Below are 22,537 nucleotides of genomic sequence, written 5' to 3' on the forward strand. Positions count from 1 at the left end.
AAAAGACAGGCGAGCCTTTTCCTGTGGCCTCAGAGAAGCACTTCGATTGATAGCTGAGCCGGGAGAGAAAGAGGGGGAGGGAGAGAGAGGGGGAGGGAGCAGTGGGAGGAGGGCTCCCGATTGCTTCTTGTAGGCAGAGCGTAGTGTGGTGTTGGTGCTGGCTGAAGGGTGGAGACAGAGCGCAGCGACGGGGAGGGCGTACATGTCAACTGGATCGGCGGGAGGAAGCAGCCACAGCCGAGCGGCACAGAGGGAGCCACCGCACAGCACCGCGAGCAAGAGTGTGTGCGAGCGTGCCAACCAGCCCGCCTGCCTTCTAGTCCGTCTACTTGTGTGTGACAGTCAATAGGCGTGTGGATACATTTACTCCACCAGCCTGGCTGTCTCTGGCGTCACCAGGGGAGAAAACACGCACCGCGCACACAACTGGAGGTAAGACACAGGCTTCCACCATTTTATAACCATTTCTCCTTGTTTTCTTTTGGGTTTTTGAGACAGTGGTTTTTTTTTAGGGCAGGTGTGATTCGGTGGTCTGTGCTTCGCGTCTGTTGATTTCCAGTCAGGGGTTGTATTAGTGGTGTGTGGGGAAGAAAGATGCCACTTTTTGGTTCCCTTTTCCTTTCTTGCTGATGTCTAGATCATGGAATCCCCTCTTCCTTCTAGATCATGAAGGCTAAAGTCTCACTCCTTGCTCTCTCTCTCTGAGGTGTGTTTTGCCTTCCGTCCCTTTGGATATTCGATTTATGTGAGCCGTGTGTGAAAAAGTGAGGGAATGGCACATTTTCCTCTATTGCTGTTCCTCCTTATCCTTTCGCATTGGACAGGTCTGTTTCATGAAGAGGGAGGAATGAGAGGCATCTGTTTAGGGGAACATTTGCATGAGTGGGGGATGAGAGAGAAATAAATACAGAGAGAACGAAGGAGGTTGGGGGGAAGGGAGAGTACTGAAGAAAAGATGCTGCTGGAGACAGAGAGAGGGAGAGATAGAGAGATGGGAGGGGGTGCCGCTGAGAATGGGAGAGGAATCCCTCAATTCTCCCCTGGGTTTGCTGGACCTTCCTATTTAGAAAGACAGTGACCATTAAGTACAAATGGGAGAAATCAGACCATTGGCAGACCTATTCTATGAACACAACGGCAGGGTTAGTGTTAGCCATAATGGATACAACAGCAGGGTTAGTGTTAGCCATACTGGACACAACAGCAGGGTTAGTGTTAGCCATACTGGACACAACAGCAGGGTTAGTGTTAGCCATAATGAACACAACGGCCGGGTTAGTGTTAGCCATAATGGACACAACAGCAGGGTTAGTGTTAGCCATACTGGACACAACAGCAGGGTTAGTGTTAGCCATACTGGACACAACAGCAGGGTTAGTGTTAGCCATAATGAACACAACGGCCGGGTTAGTGTTAGCCATAATGGACACAACAGCAGGGTTAGTGTTAGCCATAATGGACACAACAGCAGGGTTAGTGTTAGCCATAATGGACACAACAGCAGGGTTAGTGTTAGCCATACTGGACACAACAGCAGGGTTAGTGTTAGCCATAATGGACTGAACGGCAGGGTTAGTGATAGCCATAATGGACTGAACGGCAGGGTTAGTGTTAGCCATTTTGGACCCAACTGCAGGGTTAGTGTTAGCCATAATGAACTGAACGGCAGGGTTAGTGATAGCCATATTGGACACAGGGGAAGGCTTTCTTCAGACACATTGACAGACTACATATTCAGATACAAACAGACATTCATGCGCACGGACAGATGCACATTCAGATTTACACACACAGTGCATGTTCACTCCTCCCATGTTGCACTGGAAGTATTACCAAGATGCCCTACTGTGCTCTATCAGTGGTTGCCCTGTGCATATTCTCTAGTTGTTGGGTTCTTAAGCCTCCGCCTTCATGGTCTCATAGCTGTTAGTGTTTTCTGCCAGCGTGTTCTAAAGGCACACATCAAGTTCAGTGTCAGAACAACACAAGCTCTCCTTTCCCGGGTGCTCAGCTCTACGCAAAGAGAACAGAAACAGAGAGATAGGGGAGAAGTGACGAGTGCATGTGCGCTCGCGTGTGTGTGTGTGTGTGTGTGTGTGTGTGTGTGTGTGTGTGTGTGTGTGTGTGTGTGTGTGTAGGGAGACAGAAGCAGGGAGTGCTGAGCCAAGCTGGCATGTTTTGCAGTGCTGGGCTGGCTGCAAGGCCAAATATCACTGTCTGACAAACGTTCATGTTAAGACTGAAACAACAGAACACAGAATGTCAACAGAGTCCAAATCTGCTCACAATGAGAAGAGACAACAATGCACTGTGTGAGTAGTAGACAGGGAAAGCGAGAGAGACTACAAATGAAGATTAAATCCGCACAACCTTTCTAAGTTGTCCTTGTTTATTCACTAAAGAGTCATTGTAGCCTTCCATCCTCAACCATGCCCTGCCTTGGGGTGTGTCTACTGCTCTCTCTCTTACTCTAAAACCCACTGACTGCCGAGGCAGTGACCTAGTTCTGGCGATACAGTAAGTAACAGGTGTAAAATACAGGGGGTCACATTTTACATCACTGCACTCATATTATTTCGAAGCGGCTTTAGGAACTGTCTCATTATTTCCGCTAGAACAGATGCCATAACGTCATTTGATCATCCTGTGGCTGGGCATGATTGTTTTTCTGCGAAACAGGAAATGCAAACTTGCAGGGTATGATTGTGATTTCCTCTTTGAAAAGGTCAGGCTTGATACACATTTTGATAAGACATTTTAGTAATCCACAATTCACATTTTCTGTTATTTCCCTGCTGTAACAAACAGGTTCAAATAAAGATCCCACATCAGTAGTGTATCCATATATATTATAGACAGCATGTTTATGTTCAGGTTATATATGAAAACATAACACTCTAGGCCTGCAGACTCTGAATAAGCCCGGATGTTTGTATAAATGACTGCGTCATAAATGGATCTCTCTTCCCTATATACCATCCTACTTTTGACCAGTGTACTATTTAGGGAATAGGGTGTCATTGTGGACTCTGACATTATTGTTAACAGCCTTGTTGAGGAATTAGGCAGTGTTATTGTTGGCTGGCTGACTGATGCCAGAGGAAACAATGTTTATTCCTCCAAGCCCAGAGCAACGTAACATAGTACATTCTCCTCACCACTGACTAAACCAACAGTGGTGTATGCCTGTTTGTGTGTGTGGGCGTGTGTATCTGTAAAGCTCTTACAGAGCCTGATGCTATCAAGAACTGCAATCACTCGAACATTTTACAGTGATGAGTTATCAGAAACATACAAATGTAAGAACCTTCAATCTTCTGGCAAGACTCATTTGGATAATTTTTTACAGAATAGAATTTCAAATGAAACGCACAAATGAACATTTCCACCTAAATGGAGATGCTGAAGAGATAGAGAAATACTTAAACAAATGCCAATGCAGCATAGTTCAAAAAAGGTCTCTAAAGCCCCTTTCTGGTAAAAAAAGAAAGTGATACATTACTATTATTGTTACAAGTCTACTCACTTTTGAAGACACAAGCTCAAGTGAAAATATGAGTAAATACTGAATGCGTCATTTTTTGTTATTTAGTCTTTCAAGGCCACACCTTCAATCTCGTCTGGCCTCCTCGGAGGTCTGGAAACCTGCCTATTAAAAAACATTGCTGCTTACTCTCAGAGGCAAGATTTCTATTGGATGTTTGTTTTCAAAAAACCTCCACTCACAGACTTGTTGAAGGCGGGCTTAGCGTGGTTTCACTATTTCTACAAATGGATAGAACACATTTCCTGGACGTTTCTTTCAGAAAAGAAAAGAAAAATTTAATTAGGCGAAAATCTTTTGGTACATTTAGGGCAGTGCTATTCACATCCGGTCCTGGAGGGCCGAAAATACTTCTGGTTTTTGGTTCTACCTGCTAGTTGATTGCCTTCACCTGGCATCTCAGGTCTGAATCAGTCCCATATTGTTAGCAGAGGATAAAGCCAGACATGTTTCGGCCCTCGAGAACCGGAATTGAATACCCCTGATCTAGGGGTTGAGACTGCCGCGCCACCACTTTTCGTTCAGAGGTCAGAATGAGCCCTCATACTTTTTTCAACCTCATCCAGACTTTTATATTTTAGCAGAACATTGTGACAGGAGACACATACTGCTTTAGAAAACCCATCATTCAGTGTTACCAGTGCAATCATATCTCTTAAAGCAAGAGTGTTGCAATAACGACGATTTACCTGGGAAAAGTTTTTTGTTCTCACGTTTTTTTTCTCAAAGACTGATATGGTTCACCATATTTATTTTGTTGCCATCTTCACTTAGCTAGCTACAATTTATGATGGGTCATATGCGAATGAACGGCTCTTTTTGAACGGCTCTTTTTGGTTAACGTTTGGAACCGAATAGCACTGGCAAAAGGAGCCGTTCATTTGGCTCCTTAATTTCCTACATTTTTAAGCTCAAACAGCGAGTATGTTCAGATTAGTTGACAAATTATTTGTTGAAGACTGTATATCCACACTACAGAAACTATAAAAAAGTTTGGCATGTCACATATATTTTTCCAGTAGGTTTAGGGCGATCTCATAAATACAAGATGAAGTGTTTGAACATGAATTTCATGCTCTAAAATAATTCTAGCCTACATTTTTGCCTTTCCATTTGAGATTTGCCTTTTTTAATTGTTTTGGGGTTATTTTGAAGCATTTTAAACAAAAAGCCGTTTGGGAGCCGAATGATCCAGCTCTTTCAGGTGAATGGAGCCAGAAGAGCCGGCTCACCAATAAGACTCAGAATGCCCATCACAACTACTGTTGCACTGAAGGCATTATTCTTGTGAGCACCTGTATAAGCCCCTCCCAAGCAATGAATTTGATTAGGTTAATGTGTTTTGAAGCGTTAGCCCAAGCAATTAATTTGATTGGGTTAATGTGTTTTGAGACGTTACAAAAAGAAATAAATAATCCTATAGGTATTCCCCAGGCCTAGCGACAAGCCAGGCCTGGTTTAATAGGCAATTTTGTTATTCAACAGAGTTGGGGAAATTGTACTATTTAATTACAGTAACAGTCAAATAGATTTTCTATACAATTTTACCTTTCTTAAAACTGTAAAATATGATCATACTTAATGACATAATGAAATGCAGAAGATTCCAAATCTGTAGATTTCTCTCATCTTCCCATTTTAGACCAATAAAAGGTGGCTTTGTTATTGGTTTATCTGAAGTATTTAGTATGTTTTTTATGTTTAGAGATATAAATCTACCTCTGAACATCACAGCAAGATGCAACCACCGTTGTTGCAAATGCAAAGCGCAGCTGCATCATTTGCCCTATGTTATGTAAGACTTCATTGCTCTAAGCCAGAGTAAATAGATTATTTGCACTGGCAATCCCAATGCAAAAGATGTTACAGATTTCACCAAATTCTTCCTAGCTCCTCAGACAGCAGGTGACCTGGGCAGAATGGGGATGGATCAGGGCAGAACAAGGCAGTTACCGCTTCATTAAAACTATATTGTTCACTGTGATAAACTAATGGTAGTGGCTAACTAGCTAAATAAAGGAACATTGCATTGCCTTTTGTAAGCTATTAGCTGATTAGCTTCTCCTTTGTTATATGAAGTGGATGCCTTAGGCTAGGCTAAATGTAATGTAAGTGTTAGGTTACAAAATAAAACTTCTGAAATATTGCTAGTTAGCCACTACCATTAGTTTACCACGCCTAGCAGTATTTAACTAAATAAACTCAAAAGATGACTAATTCTTAAAAAGAATCCCGTATTTACAGGTGAGCTGGGGCGAACAATTACTGTACTGTAATAATGGGAAAATCTTGTAAATTGAGCTTGCAAATTACTTTCCCATGGTTTCCCAGTCAAAGATGAAGCTGAGTCCTGGACTAAAAACCAAGCTCAATGGAACATCTCCGTGGGAATGTGTTTTTAACCCTGGACTTTTTTTGCATTATTTTTATTTTGAGAAATATAATTTTTAGGATATTTACCTGAACAACTTAATGGATCTGAAAACAAAATGTAAAGCATGAATACATAACAATTTCACAAATTACCTTTTGTTGTGTCGACATGTACAGCTCAACATTCAAAAGACGTATGTACAGTACCTCCACGCCCTGGAGATAGGGCCATGCCTGCTGTCTCCTCAGATCCCAGAGGAGGCATCATTTCCTGGGCCACTGCCTTTGCTCCTCCCCTCTAAACCTTGGAGCCTTGGTTCAACCCCCTCCACCTTCTCCCCTTCAGGCAGGCAAAATGGAGCCAAGCTGGGAAGCTGAGGCCAGGGTAGGACACAGATGTCAGGGGTAATATAAAAGTGGAGGGGGGTTGTGGGCTGACTGTGATGGGGACATGATAGGACACAATCTCTTTGTGCACCAGTGTTCAACTGGAGGGTCACAGAGACTGGGACTGAAATGAATCCATATCTCCTTTATAGTGTACCCATTTTAGCCAGGATAGCGAATAGGTTGGGATTCTGGATTTAACTTAAGGGCTGATAAAGAAAGATAGACTTTAATCCAAACATATATTGTATATTTTATCACTGCTTAAATGAGGTTTGACTCAAGAATAGTCTGAGGAGTGGAGGAAGGAATAGGAGAGATTAGATTTATAGAGCAACTGGCAGTATTACACAATTCAAATGTATCACAAAAAACAACAATCGTAACAGAAATCTTCTTTCTTTTCTGTTGTTCATGCATTTGTACTGTTTGAAATGCCTTTGTATATTTAATAACTTTGCTTTGCCCTGCTTATCCTATGTCACTCAGGCTGTATCGACATACTTGGAGATCATAAATAGTTGTTATAATTTCAGTGGCTGTCATCATGATTAGCTAAAAGGTCTTAAATTGACCAGTGAGAGGACAAATAAACCAGTGGTTCTAGGTCAATCAGTTACCCTAATGATGGCAGAGCTTGATCTTTAAAGGACTTCGGCTCTGGGCTGAGAAGCGAAAGTCTGAGTGAATGTAAGAGTGAATGTCTCTTACTGAGTCTGTCCGTCCGTCCCTGACAGACTACCCCTTGTAAAATAGCATAGTGGTTAGAGACGCTGGCTACAGAACAACAAGTCTTGCGTTCGACTCCTGTAGCAGTCAACACACATGATGGCTGAGGTTCAGGACAGACCAAAACTTTGCTGGCTATAACTTTACGTAGCTATGTGATAGGAAGCCTAAAATAAAACAGTTCTGACAGATATAAGGATTTGTTCAAGAAATACAAACACTTTGCTGCCTACACGATTCTCTAATCTCTTCACTAGACAAAAAAGTAAGTTATAAATATATCGTCACCTATATTGATAGATACTCAATGTCATTCATGAATGGCTAGTTAGCTGTTAAAATGGCCAGTGGTAAAAGAGGATTTGTTCAGAATAGACAAAAACTTTGATGGCTACAAACTTCTGTAGCTACGGGAAGCCTAAAATGAAACTGTTTACTGTAGTGATGGCCAAACAAGGCTTCATTAGCGTTATTTTAGCAGCAGGATATTATGCTGGCACCACTCAGATTTTCATTATCACAATAAAAGCCATCATTGACATTTAGAAGGCCATATAGTTAACAATCTAGCATGTAAAAAAAGAACAACATTGGAACGGACATTAAACATAAAATGACAGACTAGATTGTTAACTATATCGCCTTATATAATTCAATGATGGCTTTTATTTTGAAAAAGAAAATCTGAGTTAGCGCTGCTAGCATAATATCTTGCTGCTAGAAGAACGGCCATCACTAGTTTACTGTTACATTGCGACTATTTCTGATGGATTTTTATATCTTGGCATTTATTTTTATGTCTTAGCATTTATTCAGGATAGTAAAACACTTCGCTAGCTACATGATTCTCTCGTCTTTTCACTTGACGTAAAAGTCAGTTATTGTTCCCTATAGTGATACAGTAGTTATTGTATCAATGTCATTCATGAATGGCAAATAAGCTGTTAAAAAGGCCAGTGGCAAAAAACATACAGTTAAAAGACGCTATTCGTGTTGGAGGTAAACTTAATAAGAAATGTTACTAAGTTTAACACAATGCGTAATGGTGTGTAGAGACATATTACTGGCTAATAGGCTTTTAAAACGGCCACGTCAGTCTCTACCACAAGCACACAAGGCTAGTTATAACAGAATAGAGCATGAGGGCTAGACAATTGGTCTCTCTGGGGTTTACAGACATACCATTACATTTATTATTATCACTTCAAATAATTTGTCGGAGTATGCATTCTTTCCATTTCACCAAGCTCTTACACCAGACTCAACCCTGCCCTCTGCTACAGCACACATGGTGCGAAATCAGAGCATGGTAATTAAAAATCTGTCCCTCGCTGTGTAACTCAAGGAGCCATCTGGACCTCTAAGGATGAAATATTAACCTAGGAGAGTTGGGGGGCAGGATCACACCCAGAGCGTCGGAGGAGCTCGTTCTCAAAACAAAGACCAACACTTAAACAGAAGAAGTGATCATAATGTTTTTATATTTGTAAAAATAAATATTGTCAGTACTTCAAAACAAACAACGGTGTCAAATGAATCTATTTGTTTTGTAATGCTTGGTATTTTTAAGTTCATAAAAAATTATTTAAAACATAACCTGTTTGGAAATATTGGTACTGTACACTCACCTAAAGGATTATTAGGAACACCTGTTCAATTTCTCATTAATGCAATTATCTAATCAACCAATCACATGGCAGTTGCTTCAATGCATTTAGGGGTGTGGTCCTGGTCAAGACAATCTCCTGAACTCCAAACTGAATGTCAGAATGGGAAGGTGATTTAAGCAATTTTGAGCGTGGCATGGTTGTTGGTGCCAGACGGGCCGGTCTGAGTATTTCCCAATCTGCTCAGTTACTGGGATTTTCACGCACAACCATTTCTAGGGTTTACAAAGAAGGGTGTGAAGAGGGAAAAACATCCAGTAAGCGGCAGTCCTGTGGGCGAAAATTCCTTGTTGAAGCTAGAGGTCAGAGGAGAATGGGCCGACTGATTCAAGCTGATAGAAGAGCAACTTTGACTGAAATAACCACTTGTTACAACCGAGGTATGCAGCAAAGCATTTGTGAAGCCACAACACGCACAACCTTGAGGCGGATGGGCTACAACAGCAGAAGACCCCACCGGGTACCACTCATCTCCACTACAAATAGGAAAAAGAGGCTACAATTTGCACGAGCTCACCAAAATTGGACAGTTGAAGACTGGAAGAATGTTGCCTGGTCTGATGAGTCTCGATTTCTGTTGAGACATTCAGATGGTAGAGTCAGAATTTGGCGGAAACAGTATGAGAACATGGATCCATCATGCCTTGTTACCACTGTGCAGGCTGGTGGTGGTGGTGTAATGGTGTGGGGGATGTTTTCTTGGCACACTTTAGGCCCCTTAGTGCCTATTGGGCATTGTTTAAATGCCACGGCCTACCTGAGCATTGTTTCTGACCATGTCCATCCCTTTATGACCACCATGTACCCATCCTCTGATGGCTACTTCCAGCAGGATAATGCACCATGTCACAAAGCTCAAATCATTTCAAATTGGTTTCTTGAACATGACAATGAGTTCACTGTACTGAAATGGCCCCCACAGTCACCAGATCTCAACCCAACAGAGCATCGTGCACTGGATGTGCATCCCACAAATCTCCATCAACTGCAAGATGCTATCCTATCAATATGGGCAACATTTCTAAAGAATGCTTTCAGCACCTTGTTGAATCAATGCCATGTAGAATTAAGGCAGTTCTGAAGGCGAAAGGGGGTCAAACACAGTATTAGTATGGTGTTCCTAATAATCCTTTAGGTGAGTGTATATATTGTGCACAGCCCTTTTGAGAGGCATGTGCTAAAACTGGAATAATGTGCGCCTTGAGTCTCAAACAGCCGTGCGATGTGTCATTAGGTGACACGTGTGACAAAGACATGATGCATGCTCGTTGAAAGTGCATAAGGCTCGTCACACAGACAGACGGGCACATGTCAACGGGAAATATACTATGTACATACATAGAGCAAAGGAGCGTGTGCCCTGCACAGATTTATGTACACATTAATGTTCCTGAGTAAGTTCTGCTACTTCTGCAGTTGCCAGCCAATTTCCATTACCAACAGTCTGAATGTGAAAATGGATTTGAAATGATCACTGTGTGCTGGTCGTCTTACCCGATATGCATGTAAAATGCGGCCTGTGTTTGCTTACACTGCCTACTATGTCAGTGTATCTGCATTAAACAGAATCTCCAATAGTATTAGAGATCTCACTCGGGAACTTATATCAATGTAAGAAAGGTTTCGTATGAATTAAAGCTATACTAATTTTGCAGACAAAGCAGTTAAGCTTCCAAATATCTTTTTCCAACATAAAAAAAAAAGTATTACTATACATTTTTTCAACTTTCCAGGCAGCTTGTTCATAGTGAGATAAATTGCTATTCGGTAGTTCGGTACCAACATATGAAATGTGAATCTACATTGTAGTATTACAAACAATGCTATATAGAGTTACTGTACTTTGCTTTATATGCTTTGCCAACAATAGATGAATGACCAGAAAAAGACAAGTTCTGAAATAGTAGGTACATCAAAACATGGACAAGATATGAACGCATATTAGAGGCAGGTATAAACAGGGCTTCTGATAATCATGACAATACACTGATCTTTTTTTTTACAATATTATTTTATACTCAATCATTGTACAATTCTCAATTGTGCCAAAAGAGCATGCTAAAAACATGAATTATTCAGTGGTCATATTAAGGAAAGTGCCCCCTTACATGCAACAGAAGGTGCTAGTCCAGATCAATCCAAACATTGTTCTTGTCCTCAGACAAATGTCAGCACTAGGGGTCAGAGCACACATGCAATCACAATCACACACACACGGCTGTGTCAGGTCGTATTGTCAAGGGAAACATGATGGTATGTCAATACAGCTGAGGTCCTTTCTCCACCCTGCCCCCTCTCGTTGTCTCCCACCCCTCTCGTTGTCTCCCCCTTCTGTTTTGCTCTTTTTCTTGACATCTCTGTCTTTCTTACCCCCCAGTATCTGGTACCAGTTACTATCCCAACTTTTGGCCAGTGGAAAAGCAAAAAATGGGAACCGAGTCGAGTCAAACTGGTACCATGCAGTGGAAAAGTTCCCAAAGCGGGTAGAGTCGAGGCGAGTAGAGTAGAGCCGGTACTATGCAGTGGAAAAGCGCCATTGGTCACTACTGATTTCCCAATACTTAGCACAAGACTGCTAAGGGGCTGCTGCTGCTTAGGAAACGTTGCTTTAACATTGTATTGGGGGTTGCAACGTTGTTTGAATGTTAGGCAGAGATTAAACATTGCTTTAACGTTGTCTTGACATCTGTAATGTTGCTTTTACGTTGTCTGAGGAGATGATTTACGATGGTGGGTTTCCCTTCCGCTGCAGTTCTGTTCTTGCACAGTAATTGGGCCATTTATCAGAGGCAGCAGAAAACCAAGTCATGAAGAACAATGGATTCACTAGAGAGAGAGATAAAGGGAGGGGAAAAAAGAAAGAGGGAGGGGAGAAAAGGGGAGAGGAAAACAGAGATAGAGGGAGACCAAAGGACAGAGGGAGTGAGAGGAGGAACGATAGGGACAGAGGTAGTACTAGCCCAGTTAATTCCAGAGCCCATCAGTAGTGTGTGTGATGTAATAAAACAGTGACATTCTGACGACCAGATGAGAAGCTTCACAGGCCTCGTGTCATTTAACTGTAATTGAGCAGGCCTTGGATGGAAGGAGGAGGCATGCTGTCAGTGTCTCTACGCTACTGTACTCTAAGCTATCTGAGCAGTCCGCACTCTGCTCTCTCCCCCACTTTCTCCCTCACTCTCCCATTCTCTCTCCCTCACTCTCCCATTCTCTCTCCCTCACTCTCCCATTCTCTCTCCCTCTTTCTCTACATAGTAGGGTGGAACCAGATTTCTGACAGAACTGCGGGCCAGGAAGATACCAGGGCAGAGTGTGGCAGAGTGAGCTGACAAGGTAAGACAGTGAACATTGGAAAAGAGTGGGCTGCATTACAGCCTCTCTGTCTGAGAGCGAGTGTGCCACATTGGGAAATCTGCAAGCCTGGGATTAGAGAATGTGTGTGAAGAATGAATGTGTCTGCTAGTCTATTGTACGGCTCTCTTCTTACAAACACTGAACTGTACTAACACACTGTACTGTATTATACAATGTACTGTACTAACACACACTACTGTATTCTTGTACTATACTAATGTTGTATATACTGTACAGTATCAACACTAATGTATTATATAATGTAGTTATAATAATATAATATAAAAAAATTGCTTTTGCAAACAAATTCAATAAAGAATAAGAACAATTGCCATAACAGCTCATTAGAAACAGAGAAACTGTTAAGCAATGTCTGACATATGTAATGCTGTTTCTGTTAGGACATTAATTTCATTGCACATTGCATAATTATACTGTACTTCCCTGTTAAAAATGGTCACGCTATGTAACTCTGATGTATTCTAACTAATAATGACACAGTGATTCACTGCTAGGCTACGTCTGCTGTGATGCGGTAAAGTTGTCTCCCGCACATGTACAGCAGAACAGCCCTCACTTCCTCAAGCTCTGAACATTAAAAAAACATTCCCCACAACAAATCTATCTTAATACCCCTATAGTATACAACCGCTTTTGTTGATGGTCATGTTTGAACTGCTGTTAGTTCCAGCAATGCAGAAGTAGATGATCTGCTAACATTCAGATGTTAGCTTAAGCTAAGGGGGGCACTCATGTGTGCATTGTGAAAACCACTGGGTGTAGGGTAATTGGGATGCACTGTTTTGTTTTCAGAATTTTGTATTCACTATTTTTCTGTAGTATTTTTACTCAGGTCTGTGATGGATATATACTGACTGCATGTTTCTTTTGACCTTTATACCTAATATTTCTTACAACCAGGTTTACCTGAAATTCCTTAACAAATATATAGTTCAATAATGTGAATCAGTATTTCATTAATGTATTATTTTTTGTTTATTTATACAGCACAGTACTCACTTTGATGTGACCAATTCACATCATGCACACCTCTGTTATCCTAGAGGCTCAATTTCAACAGAATATTTTTTCATATATGGTCATCCATATTTTATCAGACAAATAAACAGGAATATGACAAGATATATATTTTTGGTATTACTACCCAGCCCTAGCTTTACTGCAATAAGAAATTGTACTGTACAATATACTGTACTATCAAACTGTACTGCAGTATACAATGGATATAAAAACACACCAGGTTCTTGTGATGTAAAAGAATGAGACAAAGATAAATCATGTAAGAACGTTTCCCACCTTTAAAGTGACCTATAACGTGAACAATTCAATTGAAAAACAAAAATCTTTGAGCGATGGCTCAATTAATTTCAATGAAGGGAAGCGTGGCGAGCGAGTGGCTTGTGGGGCGACGCGTGGATCCGTGAGAGGCGAAGAAAAAGTTCAGATTTTCCAACTTCATGCAAATCACCCGCGCCTATCGCTGGGTACTGACCAATCACGGCATTTTGCGTAGGTGGTTGTGAAATGCTCTCCGTACAATTAAAATAACTTACAACAGAATTAAACTTTTGCAGTCCTTTTTAAAAAGATGGATGACTTATAGTAGCAGTGATGGGATTCCCTGAGCTGTAAGATTGCACGCTACAGTGTGGAGACAGTTGGCCGAGATGTCAATATTATACCTTAGCTGACCAAGCTGGTTTGCTAGCTAGCATTGCAGGTTGTAGGAATGACATCAATGAGGCATATGAATTGAGTAGAGATATATAAAATGTAAAAAAAATATTAAAATACGTTTCAATTCCAATTTTAACCATTGTAATAATCTGATGTACCTTCATACAAATGTGCTATTGTCAAACTTTAATACACAGTTTACCTGCTGTTATGATGCTAGTTTGCCCAAAGACACCCACAAGTATGCTACAGGCGAAGCACTCTGGGCGATGCTAGCGTTGGCTACGCAATATTTCGCCTTGACGCTATTCATAGAAAATGAATTGTATTCGTCAGAGGCTGCGGGCGCCCCGGAAAAGTGGACATCCACAGAAGGTCAATATTATGCAAATGAATCCAGCTAACGCGAAGCGTTTATCCAATGGATGTAGTCTTTGATAAACAAGAGACGGTCTTCCTTGTTGGTCCGTAGTCGTACTGCAACTGCACATGTGAAATATTTTTGCTCCATGTGAGACGTTCTGCTACCGACTGGAGGGAATGCAAATTATAACGGGGGACAAGCGAAATAAGGATTCGAGAATGGTGGAGACCAGTTTTACTTCTACTTTTAATCAGCACAAAAGTTTTCAGTTGATCAGTTAGTCTTTTAAAATGATTACCTTTGATTCGCAAATGCAACGTGCCATTGGAACATGAGTGAAGTTTGTATATGTAGATATTCCCTTGAAAATTTGCCATGTCCAGCTACAATAGTCATTTACAACATTAACAATGTCTACACTGTATTTCAGATACATGTTATGTTATTCTAAAGTACAAAAAATAACTTTTCATTCAAAAATACTGAAATGTTTAAGTGACCCCAAACTTTTGAACTGTAGTAAATGTAATAATATCTAAGTAGAGAGGTGATATAGGATCTGTTTCAGCCTTTCAGAAAACAACGAATATGAGTGCATGGACATCCTTGTACTCCTACTCTGAGACTTAATGCACAGTCATAAGCCTTCAGGTAAATAATTTTGTAAAAATGTAGTTTTCTATTCAAGCAATTCAGCACTAAATTGGCTGTACAATAAATGTACGAATGCAGTGTGGAGACATTCCTAATCATTTCCTTTAAACACCCCATAAAATATCAACAGAGACATGGGTCTCCATCAATCGCCTGACAATATTATGGCCTGTTTTGACATCTCCCATGAGCATTAATAATATAAGATTGTGGCCCCGTTATGGAAAATTGGTTTTATTTTAGATTTGTTCAAAGTTTTGTGATTTATGCCCTAGTTGTGTTGTCGTGTCTGTCCTACATCAATGGGTCGGGAAACAATACACTGTTGGGTTAAACTGGAAGACAAATATCTATTTTCAATCAACGGTGTGTTGTTGGGAAGTGCATTGGGTTGTCCTTTACAAGGCAATTTCCCCAATGATTTCAGCAAAAACTGTAAATGTAAGTTCAAGTATATATCATCTTTCAAAGTGAAGGGCAATACGTTAACCTAAAATGCGCGTTGGAGTGAATACAGCCTAAATCGGTGTTAAACTTCTGTTGGTACAACATACGACACGGCCCCTCGGGGCCAACTCTCACAGTTCTGGTCTTCCTGACACCCATCAGGGGCCAACATGTTGAAGGGCAGGCATATGGCCTCCACAGACGAAACCAAGATTAGAACAGATTAAGTTTCCCCAACAGGTGAGAGATTATAAAACCCTTCTTAGATTTGAGTACATAAAATATAAATGTATGTTTCTATTCTCTCTGAAGTTATTATTACAGACATCATTTGAACATTCTGTTGCATAATATGGAATAGTATCTGACAATTATTTATTTACTGTTTAGTATTCTTTTTTAGTATTCAATGAATAATGTAACCCACATTTTCTACCTCCCTGCGAACGGCTTGATTGACGTATATGGCAGACGTATTCTGACATTTCTATGAAATGCAAACGTGCCCTTTTTTATGTACCTGATTTGAGCTCAGAACAACCAACAGATAGTGAACAGTAAGATTGCAGTTACATGATGTTTGATAGTTAGACACATTCTGTCTGGTCTCATCTATGAGTTCCATCCCCATTCTAAGTCTCCCTCCTTTTACACTGTCCTGATGTTCCCCTATAAGGTCAGGTGTATCTGTGTCTGTTAGGAGTGTGAGAACAACCAGAGCAACCAAGGCTGTCTGAAAAGGCAAGCAGTTTCATATGTAATGGTGGACTTGGGAATAGACGTCCATTTCACGTGCACCACATTTTCCGAGAGTGTTCGGTGCAATTCAAATCTGGAGTTTACATTACACTGTTGACACACCTTAGCCTGTTTACAGTCACTGTAAGTTCTCTTCAATACCTGGTCCGTTCACTCACTGGAAAGTTATTGCTGATGAGAAATGCATTAAGCTCCCACCACCATGCTTTACCACAGGGATGATATATGCCAGGTGATGAGTGGTACCTTGTTTTTGTAAGACTTAGTGCTTGACATTCAGGTCTAACAGTTAGATTTTGGTCTCATCAGCCTAGATAATTTTTTTCATCATGCTCTTAGAAGCATTCAGGCAGCAGGTCATATGCCTATTTCCCAGGAGTGGCTTCCATCTAGCCCCTCTACTATACAGGCCTACTTAATTGAGTGCTTTAAAGTTGATGAAGTGATTCAGAGATGGTTGTCCTTCAGGCAGGTTCTGACATCTCTGCAAAAAAGCTCTCTGTGGCCATGGGGTTCTTGGGCCAAGGCCCTTCTTGCCCGGTTATTTAGTTTGGCTAGACAGCCAGCTCTATGAAGTCTTGGTGGTTCCAAACTTCTTCCATTTCAGAATGATGGAGCTGACTGTCCTCCAGTGAATTTTCAGTGCATTAGCAAACTTTTTATAAACCTCCTCAGATCCATGTCTTGACACAATTCTTTCTCAGAGGTCTATGGAGAATTCCTTTGATTTCATGCTTTTGTTTTTGCTCTGACATGCCCCTTGAAGTGTGGGACCTTATACAGACAGGTGTGTGCATTTCTAAAACATGTCAAAACAATGAAATGTCCAATCATGTTCTAGCAAGGGTACTCAACACTTACCCTATGAGGTCTGGAGCCTGCTGGTTTTTAGTTCTACCTGATCACCATTAATTGCACTCACCTGTTATCCCAGGTCTAAATAAGTCCCTGTTTTTAGGGTTGCAGTGAAAAGATCAAGTGGAACTGGCTTTGTGGTTCAGAGTTGAGTTTGACGGTTTTAGAGACATCTAAAGGATGATCAAAGGGCACAGGCTGCATCTGAGCTCAATTTGGAGTGTCACGACAAAAGCACTTAAATACGTTAGATTTTTTTTTTTTTTCATTTTCCTTAAATTGGCAAACATTTCTAAAATATGTTTTCATTTTGTCATTATGGGGTATTTTGTTGAGTTTGATGCAAAAACAAAATGTAATCAATTATAAATGAAGTCCATAAAACAGCAAAATGCGGAGATGGTGAAGGGTTCTGAATTCTTTCCCTTCGGCACTGTGTCTGGACATCTTAAATCCACTTGGAGTTGCTATGATAAAAACCGAATACAGCGAACAACAAGACAGAAAGTGAAAGAAAAACATAAGGGTGGGGTGAAATGTGCAGGGGGAATCAGGTTCAGTCGGTGCTGCGTGGCACTCACAATGTCAGGAGGTGGGACAAGGCCGACAGAAATAGCCTGTTACTCAGTTAGCTGACCGACTGACCAGGTGCCAACCTGAGCCTGCTGCAGTGGCCGCTTACTCAGCAGAAACAAAGTCTTGTCCATGTCATTGAGGCACTTTGGTACAAGGGCTGCCTGCCAAATGGGACCCCATTCACTTCGAGGCACCATTTCATTCAGGAGGCACGGACAATATTACTTACTAATTTTTTTTATTTTATAGGTAAATACTCCTTAGAAATATAGAATAGCCCAATACCTGGTAGTAATGTTTAGCTTAAAGAATTAAGTGATCTCAATTTGCTTGATTTTGTGAATCTGCACTTTTCCTTTTCACACTGTTACAATGTACTGATAAACTTATACAGATCATAGAGGCCAAAAGCTGAGGCTAAGGGTCTATTCTGTGTCAACTCAGAAAATTCTGAAAATGAACCAACTTCCAGTTACAAAATGTTCCTGTTGAAAAATCCTGGACTACAAATGTAAATGGAATATACAGTCTACACCTTGAGTTGACAGGAATTGAAATGAAACTGAGCCCAAACCTGGTAGAAGATGTCTGGTTTAATTTGGGCCGTGTGGATCAGGCTGGCCAAGGACAGGGTGGAACCACACTGTGACAGCAGTGGAAACCAGCCTCCCTACAGGGCTGTCTCTTTAAGGCATCCACATGGACAGGTGTGGAGCTGTGAAATTGACAGGTGTGCCGCAGCAGGACATCAATATTTATGTCTCAACCACACGCAGAGATCTGAGATCATGCCTTTAAAACACACTGACTCATCTTATCCTACAGCGAGCCCCACCCTGCTGCATCATGGGAGCAGAGGGGAGGCTCTGATGGGATTTATCACTAGGGAAGGCGAGTCACATGTACCACCTCCCACCATGGTTATCATTTTCACCAATCAGCATTTCAGAGGTTTTCAGTGTGTTTTTGACAGACAGAAAAAATATAGAGGTTGGCAGAATTATACGTGACATTTTCCTAATCACAATTCACCTGAACTAGTTCCTGTGAAGACTGACATGTGATTGGGGCTTGTTTATACTTTTACATTTAAATTGTCATGGATCTAACCATTGATCACAGTCAGGTGATTAACACTGTCAATCAATGAGTTGGTTGATGGATGAAATGGTGTCAAGACTGACGAGCAAGATGTGGCCTTGTCATGATAATGCTGGTCAATGCGGGCAATAATGAAGCCCTGCTCATGTTTCAGAGGTTCAGCTTCTCTACAGGACGCATAAAATGGCACCCCATTCCCTACAGTTCACTATTGTTGATTTAAGCCCTGTGGGCCATTTGGGCTTTACGTCATTACAGGTTTTCTAGCAGTGCTGCTTACTGAGAGGACCTCTTGTAGCCAACACACCCCTTCAGAGAATGACAGACAGACTACATCAATAATCGACACACTGGGCAGCGGAAAGGGCGTTAATGTATTCTCTCACATGTACATCTAGGCAGACAGGAGTGTACTCTTGTTTTATTACCCTGTGAGGTTCACGTCATTCCCATGGCCAGCACAGAATGGCGGTGCTTGGCACACGCCAAATAACATAAGTACTGGCTGCAAACATAACAATGGACAAAGCTATGTCCCCCTTGGTCTCTCTATTGCTCTCTTCCACCCCCTCACTGTCATGTGCTGCCTAGCAACTGCCACCATAAATAATATGTCTGTGTGCGTGCATGTGATAACGAAAAGGGTGAATCTCTCAGTACGGTAGTTTGTATTGTCAATGTGCCAACTAAGATATCCCTGAATTCATTAGTATCTGAACTTCCCTCCTCTCTCTCTCTCTCTCTCTCTCTCTCTCATCACCCCGGACAGAGACAGCAGGCACAAGGGGGAGCTGAGAAGCAGCATCATGGCATCCAATAACACAGCAAGCATTGCCCAGGCCAGGAAACTGGTTGAGCAGCTGAAGATGGAGGCCAACATTGACAGGATAAAGGTGAGAGGGGAAGTCAGGCCATTATCTCTGGCCAAGACGTTAAATAATTTGGTGTGATGACAATCTGTTGCATAGCACCGCTACCCAGGAGGATCTCAGTGACATAGGACAAATCGGTACAGCATCACCGCTCAGAGAGGTATATCAAGATAACTGATGTAGGAGACTTTAGATGTCCTGTACATAACAGCAAGGAAGACAGTATAATGCAAAAGTCAGGCCCGATCCACTGTGTGGAATCAAAGCCAAACTCTATGTGCGGGTGTCATTACAGGTGTCCAAAGCAGCGGCAGACTTGATGTCGTACTGCGAAGCCCATGCCAAAGAGGACCCGCTCCTGTCGCCGGTGCCTGCTTCTGAAAACCCGTTCAGGGAGAAGAAGTTCTTTTGTGCCATCCTGTAAACGGGCCGTGGTTTATTTGGTCTACTCACCTTGGGACACGAACGAGGGCGTTCAATATGTAGACATCTTCTAACAGGAGGGCACGGTGAAGTACTAGTGCTCCTATCTCTCGAATGGCACCCAAAGAGTGCAATTAAAAACCACAGAGTAACACGTAACCATTTACCGCGGTTAAGGGGTGTGCAGCATGTTTGATGGATCGATCTGTGTAGTCAGATGACAGCAGGAGATAGTTTGGCTGTCCACCCAGAAACATGACGGACAACCAATCAACCGAGCTTTCAGGTTGTGTTGTGTTTAAAAAAAAAAGAAGGAAAAAAAACAAACAAAAAAAATATATTTTGTGGTTCTTTTTCAGAACTTGAAATCCAAGTGTTATATTCAATGGTTTGTGGTGGATTAGTTTGAGTAGGTGGGTCAGCTAATTGGGCTGCTCACCACTGAGTTACTACCGCCTGTTTATCAAACTGTTTTTATTTTGTTGTTGTTGTTAATTTTAAATTCTACGGTTCATTGGTTTGACTATATCACTTAGATACATTTATTATTGTATGTGATAATGGAAACAGCTGTTTTAACTTTTTCTTTCTCTTTTTTTTTTTTACATCATTAGAGTTGGTGAAAGCTTTTTTAATAGAAAGTTTGGACGTTCAATTCAGTGATATTCTTAACCGACATGTTTCTTTAAACTACTTCTGAGATAAAAATGTTTCAGTATAGAAATATATCTGGCAATGTGATACAGTATATGTTTCCTTCAGATACACGCTCTCTTTCTACTATTTGTATAAAAATGCTAGCAAGTAAACTGTGTTGTGCTGTGCATTCTGAATGGTTGTGTTGATATCATTAATAATTGCATGAAGTGAACAAAACTATTATTTTTTCCTTTTCTTTTGATGTGGAGATTGTACAAGGCAGCCTCCATCTGGCAGTGCCAAATGTATTAAATGGATACTAACAACTCAACCTGGACTCCATAAAGGCATATGTCATATGAAAAACTAAACTGTGACTGAGATCCAAGACAATGTTATTTCCAAATTAGTGAGGGTTCAAGTTTAAAGTTTCGACTAGCTGGGCTACCGTAGGGATACTGGTCAGGCAAGTCCCGTTAACAGAGGTAACAGAGGCAGATACATACAGCCCTCACATGATTCTGCGTGCAAGGTATTAGACCCCAATGAACATTCTACTTGTTATTCATAAAAATTTATATATATATATATATATATATACACATATATATATATACAGATACAGATATATAGATACAGGGTTGGGTAGGTTACTTTTTAAATGTAATCTGTTACAGTAACAAGTTACCTGTCCACATTTGTAATCAGTAACTTAACTTTTTGATTACTCAACCTCAGTAATGTAGATTACTTTCATATTAAGAGGCATTGGAAAACAAATAGGAATAACCTGAAACCAACAGAACACCCTTAGCAGGGGATAAATAGATGTTAGAGTTTACATAGTTGGCCAAAAACGGAATTCACATTTTAACTTATGGGTTGTGTAGGCTACAGTGCCTTTGGAAATGGGTTTCTAAACCATTGCCTTTTACTTCAGTATGATCCGGCTACATCTCTACATCACATGCTAAAGGTCGGTCAGATATTCAGTCATTCCAATTAATCCAATAAAACTCAATCTTCCAGAATCTGACTTTTTATCTGAACATAACCCAAAATCGAATGAAGCTTAAGCCTGTTCTTTTATTCGTGTTTTTAATTTCTTCAAACATTTTTGAAAAATAAAAAGGGTATTGACATTGTTGTATATAAAAATTAAGATATCCGTAGATTTTCGCGCATAAACTAAATATGCAATAGTCTGATGATTTGCTCCACAACCAACGTTGTCGAAATGTTGCAGTAACCCGCAGCACGTGAATGCACATCTGCAATCGTGAACACCCGCATGGAAATAAGATTTACCCGCGCGAACGTAACCTGCGATTATTATGGCCACCAGTGATGGATTTTCAAAACGCCAATTAAATAAATAAATTGTGATTATAAACCTGTACTCTTAGCTTAAAGTAAATGCAGTCAGCAGCCAAAGACAACCAATGAGCACATTTTTCAGAAAGCAAGCAGAATCAAATGGCCTACCTGTATGGACGGAGTTGATGTGGCCGTGTGAAAAGCAAATAATCATCCCCTTTGGCAGAGTGCTTCCCAACACACATTTTCTTCTCAAATGTCGTGCCAAATTCCATATAATGTTTTATCTTGAAGGCAGCGTCATGTTACAGCTAACAAATAGTTGCCTAATCTATTAAACAATTATAGTAAAAGTTATTCGGTCGTGGCTGTGTTGTTCGGTGCATTTGACAAATTAACCTTGAAACTTGAAAATATATAACACCATTGTTCTATTGCCTATCATTGTTCTGATAAATGCGTCGAGTAAATAACTAAATAATCTTTTATATGACTCGGCTAATATTATCGAAGATATACTCTGTTTTTACCAGCCATCCAACCAACCAAAAGCGGAGTAACTAGCCCCTCCGTAACTAAACTGGTTATGTATGTCCACCTTTGCGCGCATCACACAGACAACTGAGGCGCAATTCATGCGATGTTCAAATAACGATGTTTTTATAACATTAATTAATAAACTCAAACATACAACGTGTCATAAATATATTAATTCAACTTTTTCAGTTGAATTAATCCAAAAGTAATCATTACATTTTTTCAAAAGTATCTAATTCGA

The 22,537-nt window shown here is 40.8% G+C and overlaps 1 protein-coding gene across 3 annotated transcripts; it reads left to right on the forward strand.

Annotated features, from left to right (window-relative positions):
• Positions 1 to 128: 128 nt before the first annotated feature.
• Positions 129 to 20,813, forward strand: gng2 (guanine nucleotide binding protein (G protein), gamma 2). 3 transcript variants are annotated; one of them, XM_010878566.5, is made up of 4 exons: positions 134 to 432; positions 11,956 to 12,033; positions 19,278 to 19,401; positions 19,676 to 20,813. In XM_010878566.5, exons 3-4 carry the CDS (start codon positions 19,315 to 19,317, stop codon positions 19,802 to 19,804), a joined length of 216 nt encoding a protein of 71 aa, XP_010876868.1. In that variant the 5' UTR covers positions 134 to 432; positions 11,956 to 12,033; positions 19,278 to 19,314; the 3' UTR covers positions 19,805 to 20,813. The 3 variants fall into 3 exon arrangements, with proteins under 3 accessions (XP_010876871.1, XP_010876868.1, XP_010876869.1); XM_010878567.5 differs by having other exon boundaries at positions 11,959 to 12,033; XM_010878569.5 differs by lacking the exon at positions 11,956 to 12,033 and having other exon boundaries at positions 129 to 432.
• Positions 20,814 to 22,537: the final 1,724 nt, after the last annotated feature.

The sequence above is a fragment of the Esox lucius genome, chromosome 15 (genome assembly GCF_011004845.1).
Source record: "Esox lucius isolate fEsoLuc1 chromosome 15, fEsoLuc1.pri, whole genome shotgun sequence".
NCBI lineage: Eukaryota > Metazoa > Chordata > Actinopteri > Esociformes > Esocidae > Esox > Esox lucius.